Here is an 8,938-nt window from a genome sequence, read left to right as displayed (position 1 = left end):
GCTAGCCTATATTCATATCTCCTTCACCTTGTAACAGTTTTTAAACATTTGTTTGATGTTATGAACTTGTATAATATAATTGCAGTGATGATCAGTGATGGAACATTTGTTGTTGATTAAAATTGAGAACGGAAATAGGGAATGTGTCAAAGCGACAAGTTCACAACAACCCGACCACAGAGCAGACAACAGCCGAAGGCTTATGTGATCGTCTCATCTTTTAGACCAATGCTGATTTAGGGCTTCGACATATCCAGAGATGGTCTCTTTGACAAATCCCAATAACCCACTTACATGTTTAACCCCGCCACATTCTGTATGTATGTGCCTATGCCAAGTCACGAGTCTGTAATTCAGTGGTTGTCAGTCGTTGATGTGTTCCATTTCTGTTTTTCGTTCATTTTATGTACATAATTTAGGCCGTTAATTTTCTCGTTTGAATTGTCTTACATTTGTCATTTCAGAGACTTTTATAAATGACTATGCGGTATGGACTTTGCTTATTGTTGAAGGCCGTATTGTGACCTATAGTTCTTAATTTCTGTGTCATTTGGACTCTGGTGGAGAGTTGTCTCATTGTCAATCACACCACATCTTGTTTATATATTCAGATATCGGTTCTTCGATATATCCAGATATGGATGCAAGAACGCACTAAACATCGAGATCCCTTATGGTTGTGTCATTGTGTCATTGACGTATATAACAAATGTCCTTTAATTCACACCAGATGTTTCAAAAGAAATTGAGTTTGAGAGAAGCTACAATAGCTTTCACAAAATATACCCCAAGTCAATGTTGTTGTTTCAGTCAACAAAATATGTCAAAAACTAGACATTTCTTATTTCAATTTTTGCGGTCGTATAAAAATTGTGTTATGTACAGCAACCGAGCGAGATAAACAACCAGAAGACCACTGCTTCAATCAAAAATATTATCCTACAATGCAAAACTTTTGCTTAAAATATGGTTTTAATTTGTATAACAATTTGGTGCCAAATTAGACCCTTCATGCCTCACCTTCTATTCAAACCGATCTAAAATTGCTCTTTCTCGGTGAACACTTTCATCGAAACTATTAACCTTCCAGACGACAGAGAATTAATGGGTTCCATAAATATATTTCTTTGATCTCAATTCTTAATTTAAAACGAAAAATGACTTCATATCTGCGCAAGACTGAGGCAAGAAACCTTATAGAGGTAATTAGGCTATGCATTTTCTTTTGTGCTCTCATCTTATTTTAACCGAGTTGTTATATTTGCTGTTTCTCCTTTAATTAATGTTCCGTGGTTGGATTTTTAAGCAAGACCCTTTGACTTGGAACAAAGTGTGCGATATGCAATTGGGGTAGTGCACTTTTTTTTTATTTGTCAAAAGTGTGCACAATTGTTCCATATCATTTAGAATTGGAATCGTACCAAAATCTAGTTATCTTAGCAATATTTCAGTAACAAAACCCAACAACAACAGTTGGTTGACCAAACTTGAGTCCAGACAAAAACCTTTACCATGACAGTGTTATATGAAGAAAAAAACATACTATTCGTTGGAAAAATAATGGTCACTCCTGTGACTATCGTTTATTATAATTAATATTATATACAGAAGGGTCGTTCCAAAGGAACAGTTGTTTTTCAAATACAGTCATGTCTCTTTTTATTAACTCCTATTGGTTCTTCAGTAGAGTGTCCAAGTATCACAACACGGAAAATGATAAATTAATTTTAATGTCACCATAAAACATGCGGAATGTGTCATCACAGAATTTGAAAATTGAAATATACGAAAGTTAGTTCTATTACATAGATTAATTTAGAAGCATTTCCTGTGGACAATGGATGGACCGGATTCATCGTATTCCTGTTTGCTGATCCACATCTGTTGGAAGGTCGAGAGTGAAGCCAAGATGGAACCACCGATCCAGACGGAGTATTTCCTTTCTGGTGGGGCAATGATTTTGATCTTCATTGTGCTTGGAGCAAGTGCTGTGATTTCTTTCTGCATTCTGTCGGCAATACCTGGGAACATGGTGGTTCCACCAGACAAGACGGTGTTGGCGTACAAGTCTTTACGGATGTCGACGTCGCACTTCATGATACTGTTGTATGTGGTTTCATGGATACCAGCAGATTCCATACCCAAGAAGGATGGCTGGAATAGTGATTCTGGACACCTGAATCTCTCGTTACCGATGGTGATTACCTGTCCATCGGGCAATTCGTAGCTCTTTTCTAGGGATGAAGATGAGGCTGCAGTTGACATTTCTTGCTCGAAATCTAGAGCAACGTAGCATAATTTTTCTTTAATGTCTCTTACGATTTCTCTCTCGGCGGTGGTTGTGAATGAGTAACCTCTCTCGGTGAGGATCTTCATCAAATAATCAGTAAGATCTCTACCGGCCAAGTCGAGACGGAGGATGGCGTGGGGAAGAGCGTAACCTTCGTAGATTGGTACGGTGTGTGTGACACCATCTCCAGAGTCTAGGACGATACCAGTGGTACGACCGGAAGCGTACAATGAGAGTACAGCTTGGATGGCGACGTACATGGCTGGTGCATTGAAGGTCTCGAACATGATCTGGGTCATCTTTTCCCTGTTGGCTTTGGGATTGAGTGGAGCCTCAGTCAGAAGGACTGGGTGCTCTTCTGGGGCAACACGGAGTTCGTTGTAGAAGGTGTGATGCCAGATCTTCTCCATATCGTCCCAGTTTGTGACGATACCGTGTTCAATTGGGTACTTCAGGGTGAGGATACCTCTCTTGCTCTGGGCTTCATCTCCTACATAGGAATCTTTCTGGCCCATACCAACCATGACTCCCTGTAAAATAAGAATACAAATATGTCATTATAGAAGTGCTAATGAATTGGGCATATTAATAAAAAATAAAAGTAATATAATAACCTTCAGGGTTTGCTATAACGCTTTTCTATACGTAATTGAGTGGCGAGGCTTTATCGATTTATCAGCGGCGGATCCAGAAATTTTCATAAAAAAGGGGGATCCACTGACTGCCAACTAGGGGGCCTGCTCTAGTCATGCTTCAGTCATTACTTATATAATTAACAATATTTTATTAAAAAAAAAAAGTGGGGGTCTGGGCACTCGCCCCCTTCTACTTCCCCGCTGGATTTCAAAATTTTGCCAATCATTTCAGAAGCATGAGTAACATTTCAAATATTACTGTGCACCGAAATTGGTTGCTAAAAGTGCAGAAGTGTTATGTTGATATGGTCTATCTTAGAGGGAATATAATATACTTTGAAAATGCTACTCAGATAAATTGAAGTGTCTCCATAAAACATCCTTTGAGTATTTGTTTTTGATATAGTAGCAAATTTAGTTTTAATCATAGCATGTTGTTTTAATCATAGCAAAAGTATGCTTTTGAATACAAATTATATACACACAATTTTGTTTGTCTAATATAATTATAGAATCATTATATTTGTCATGAATTATTTTATATGATATAAATAAGAAACTGAATGATTTAGGATAAAGAAATTATCTTTCAAGTTTATATTATTTCATGTGCACCCAACTGGTATTCATTGTAACAAGCTAGGGCATCAATGTTTATAATACAAACAAGATGATATCATTGACTGATAACAGGATGAATGAATGGAAAGACTAGAATTCCATATTAGGAGAAACCGTCTAGAAGAACATCTGTACAGAGGAATTCTACTATGTAAATAGGTGGGGAGGCTATGATTGATGCACGCACTACATCTTAATCAATTATGTAATTGTGATTAGTCATAACATTACATCCAATATAAGATTTTGTATTTTGTAGTTCATGCACTGAATAAAGCTAAATTGCAAAGATATCGCGAATATAATTGGATAGTACATATTTCATAATATAAAACAATTAAAAAATACTTCAATGTATTGTAACATAAAAATATTTGGAAACATTCATGATCAGCAAATTTATTGTTTAATCTCATGAACTGGAAAAAAAACCTTCATATTCGACTTGCATAATTTCTCACATGTAAAATTATACGTATACAATTTAAAGCCAAGCTACTACCATGACTACTCGAACATGTCTCCGAAATAAAATGATCCGATCCCCCCTTATAATGTGGAGTTTGTCATGTTTGTTGGTATATCGGCATCTTTTGTTCTTCCATATAAATAGCGACGGGGAAGGGAAATGAAAAAAAAAAATGGTATCGAATGTATATAGAGGCTCGAATTTCTGGACTTCACAAATACAAAATGTGTTCAAAAATCACAATCAATTAAACTTCATTTCAGTATGTATGCATGTACCCTTTGATCATTCATTTATTCTTGATGATATATCATATTACAAAATGAAAAGGTTAAGAAAATGTTTAGAAACTGACCTGATGTCTTGGTCTTCCAACAATGGAAGGGAATACGGCTCTTGGAGCATCATCTCCAGCAAATCCGGCTTTACACATACCGGATCCATTGTCTACAACCAAAGCGGCTACTTCGTCGTCACACATGTTGATTTGTTGTGAATAGTTATAAACGAGAGATGTATCTCACCCTGATTTCTACAACTGACTGGCGAATTGTCTTACTCACGCGTTCGTTTTATCATGATAGACAATCAGCTTCCAAGAATCGACTACGATTCACACGCTGTGCGTTTTCCATATAAGGAGACAGGTGCTGATTCAAAGAACTGAAAGATTATGCGTTTTCTTCCTCCAAATATAGACGCTTCACATGTTCAAATCAATCGATTTTGAGATAGAATATAACACTCGAACTTTTTAATCAGTTTTTACACGTTATGACTTTAATCATAATTTCTAAATATAATGTGATAATAAAAATATGTGGTTTATTGTAAAAATGCATTCTTAATTATGAGGAAATAGATTTTATTGAATTATTTTTTGTATCAAACTGTAATTAAAGTTAGAATATTGAATATTACAGGAACGAAATTAGTTTGTTTAAAAATAAACATCTACACGTGAAGGGGTATTATCACAGGCACTTAATTGTCTCTGGAAAAAATATCTGAATAAAAAGTATAAAGGATTTTATATATAATAGTTTCAGAGACAGTGCATGCAGTGCCTATGAGTATTATGTTTGAAATAAACATGTGAACTATATCTTTTCCAAGTGTTATTACAAGTTATAATGACAGAATATTACAGGAACATTATTATTAAACTCAAAAAACATATAAGAAGTAAAAACATAATAAACATCAACACTTGAAGGAGTATTATGGGAATGTTATGGGCCGGTGTTTTCCCTTTTTGCTATGTACAGGGAGTTTATTTTGGCTAGGCTTGATGATTGAATCAGCTTTGAGATATATTTTCTATCTCATAATGATATATTAAATTGTATAGTGGATCTGGTATACATTCACACCATTTCTCGTTACATTCTATCTAAATTATCGACCTGATATATTTTTACCGCTTCAAACAATCTATACCCATGGAGATTTTTTTTACGGATATAAATTATTTCGGAAATTTTTTGTTTTCATCAGCAAATTGAAAGACCAAAGTAATTTTGCAGACGGGAAAAAGAGTAACATTTCAGAAGTGTATCAAATTTGATACATGGAATTAAATAAGTAATCCCACGGGGCCCTCTTCCTACTTTTTAGATGTCAAATATATCAATGGGGTGCAAATTCACCAAGATTATCATATGGTTATGATAATGATTGATCTGTCAATGGCACAATTACACCAAGGAGGTCTCATATAACCTCCTTGATTACACTTTCCATCTTATGGTTAGATAACTTTAACTACCATGTGCATCACCCCTTATATCTACGATATATAGATGAACCCAATCTGCTTAAACTTTTATTGACACAACATGGTTTAAATAATCCTTTTTATCTAATTAAGATATCATGGATTGTATGTGATGCTTAACTATAATACATATGTTTATCATAAAATCCTTCTGTTTCATGAATGGGTTATCAGTAATTTTGCTAGCATCGGGGTGGAGTTAATTTCACAAGTATCAAATATACGAATATGGAGTTGTTTTATAAGCACAGTTGTACTTCTGTACGGAAATATTTGCGTTGAAATCCCTCTCGGTAATTTAATTGCAAATAAACTAGACGCGATGATAATGGCTGGTTTAATTATAAGCAAATAAGTTTTCAGTACATCCATCATTTGTCCACAAAAAACGGAAAGCCAAATTCCGTTTTTAACTAAAATAGATGATTGGGAAAGAATTTATCTAAACACTTGGAGATGAGGAGAAACCAGAGACATATAATACTATTTTTTATTCAGAATAAATCCAGTACAAAAGGATCATCGCTGAAATACATGAAAACATAGAAAAATTAACAAAAAAGGGACAGCAATTGTCACGGTGACGCATAACAAACAATAGACATATCACCCACATCAATATTTCCACTGATTGTACCAAACTTAGACAGAAGCTTTTTTTTAAACTTTAATTAGATTTGCAAAGACGGCGAGCGGAACCCTTACAAATTTTATTAAGGTTTATAGGATTTTTTGTTCTGAGACACGTGCCTGTGATAGAAAGGTACAATCAACATCTTCGATTGACTTATATGTCAAATTTTGAAGAAAAATTCAAAAGAGGGTCTTTATACAAATATATATCGGCAGTATTTAAGAATTTAAGAGACTGCAAAATAACACATATAGACTGAAATGGGTAACAACCAAATTTGGCATATTGGCAATATTAGAATAGATATAGGAAGATGTGGTATGAGTGCAAATGAGACAACTCTCCATCCAAATAACTGAATTTATAGAAGTAAACCATAATAGGTCAAGGTACGGCCTTCAACACGGAGCCTTGGCTCACACCGAACAACAAGCTATAAAGGGTCCAAAATCAGTTACTAGTGTAAAACCATTCAAACGGGAAAACCAACGGTGTAATCCATATTAAAAAAAAACGAGAAACGAGAAACATGTATAAATTACATAAACAAACGACAACTACTGTACATCAGTTGCAAATATTTGCAGTGGGATTAAACGTTTTAATGGTACCAAACCTTCACCCTTTTTCTGAAACAATAGTATAACATCACAACATAGAAAAACACATGATCAAATATCAATTGGAAGGCTTAACTCAATCAAAAAACGTAAATTAACACACTATGAAGCATATTTAGTGGTACTAAAAGTACAAATTAACAATAGCGAATTTGAACCTTTTCAGGTGCAAAATTTAAAAAAGTTTTTTTCTCAATCATCGTTGTGGTCGTTATTTGAACCTGGTGTTAATCTTGAGTACAATCATATGGAGAAACTAATAGACAATACATGCAAATTACCCAACACGTAAGTAGAGACATGTCTCTGGCGTAAGTATACTTCTTTTGAGTAATATGTTTTATAGATTTGATCTGTCAGTATATTGTCTCTCCCCTCCCCCGGGTTGACTAGGGAAGAAACAAAATATGGCCACTTGGTCTTCTTCCGACCGGACGTTAACTAGTTCTCGTCCTGAACTGAACACGCATGAAATATTTGCCACTGAACGTTAAACAAACAACAATCAATCAATCTGTATTGTCTCGCTCTTCTGTCCTGGCCTTGTATGACTTATATTACAGTTATTGTAAACGTTTATGTTTTCTTTTATGTTTCTCAATTTATGTCTATAATAATCAGTCCTAGGATTTGTAGAGTAATACTGTATTACTACTGATACTATAATAGTAGTCTCAGATTACTATAAGATCTTTAAACTTGTATGGTCTGATATGTATTTGTACATTAGGGCCCTTTAATTCGAAAATAAAATATTTGCATTCTTATTCTTATTTTTATATAACTTATCTATACTGTCTTTAAGGTTGATTGTCTATTAAAACAATAAATCTTGAACTATAGATATACGAATTCTATTTCTATACATACAAATCAAATCAAAATCAAATAATTTTATTGGTGTAAATTCCTATACAGAAATGATACCAGCTGACATTTACAACATACATATACAAATACATAAATAAACAAAAAAACAAAAAACAAAAAAACAAAAAAACCAACATATTTTCTCAATGATAAGAGATACATATTTTATATCTACATTGCGTGAAGGTGTTATTCAAACTATATTATTAATTCAAGCTATTACAATAAGCTTTAATACTAAAAAAAAGCTCTTAGCAACATTAGGTTTACTTTACTGAATGAATATTCAAATCATACATATCGCTTATTCCAGCTCACACATATAGAACTAATGTCCGTATCATTACTTTTCAAAATGAAACTAACTTATTTTGTTCAGACATATTTCACTTACATTACAAAAGAGTACATTTCTATTAAGTTCTAACGCTTTACATTCAATGAGGAAATGGAACTCATCCTCAATTCCATCCTTGCAAATTGGACAAATTCTCTGTTCTAAAGGTGTTCTATCTACCAACTTCTATTAGTAATTTGCTATTAATAATTCTGATTTTTACCATTTTAGAAATAACACTTTTGTTAAGGTCCAGTAGAAGATACTTTTCTAATTCAAAATTATTTTTAACTTTGCGATATGTTCTTAGTTTATTACCATGACTATCTTTATTAGAGTCACAAAAGAGCTTGTTTCCAGGATTTAACGAATCAAAGTTCCGAGGCTCTTCTAATTTCTTCTTTGACATAGTATTTTGATTTTCCCAGATATGCTGAAAACAAAGTTTACCAACTAATAACACTTTTAATTTACTACAAAAACCATTAGGAAAGTTTTCAAGTAAAAGTTTTCATTGTATGCTTTCCGCTTTACCATACTCTCACTGTCCATATTAATGATATGAAGCCAAAAATTAATTGTATTTTTAAGGGATTACAATGAAAGTGGAAATAAAAATAATTCAGAAAGTACAGCATAATCATTATTAAGGGTCTATTTTAAATTTACACCCAATAAAAATACA

The 8,938-nt window shown here is 33.6% G+C and overlaps 1 protein-coding gene across 1 annotated transcript; it reads right to left on the bottom strand.

Moving 5' to 3' along the window:
* Positions 1–1,549: 1,549 nt before the first annotated feature.
* LOC139499627 (actin, adductor muscle) lies at positions 1,550–4,733 on the bottom strand. Its single transcript, XM_071288375.1, has 2 exons — positions 4,371–4,733; positions 1,550–2,820 (listed from the first exon to the last, which is right to left on the bottom strand). The coding sequence occupies exons 1-2, from the start codon at positions 4,494–4,496 to the stop codon at positions 1,816–1,818; spliced, it is 1,131 nt and encodes a 376-aa protein (XP_071144476.1). The 5' UTR covers positions 4,497–4,733; the 3' UTR covers positions 1,550–1,815.
* Between the last annotated feature and the right edge of the window lie 4,205 nt (positions 4,734–8,938).

The sequence above is a fragment of the Mytilus edulis genome, chromosome 1, assembly GCF_963676685.1.
Source record: "Mytilus edulis chromosome 1, xbMytEdul2.2, whole genome shotgun sequence".
NCBI classification, from domain to species: Eukaryota; Metazoa; Mollusca; class Bivalvia; order Mytilida; family Mytilidae; genus Mytilus; species Mytilus edulis.
This window is presented reverse-complemented; position numbering and strand designations above follow the sequence as displayed.

What these genes read in the sequence shown, in the direction of transcription:
- LOC139499627 (XM_071288375.1), bottom strand. Translation starts at nt 4,496, where the DNA reads ATGTGTGACGACGAAGTAGCCGCTTTGGTTGTAGACAATGGATCCGGT. An exon ending in TTGGAAGACCAAGACATCAG is followed by an intron (nt 2,821 to 4,370) that starts GTCAGTTTCTAA and finishes CTTATTTTACAG; the next exon opens with GGAGTCATGGTTGGTATGGG.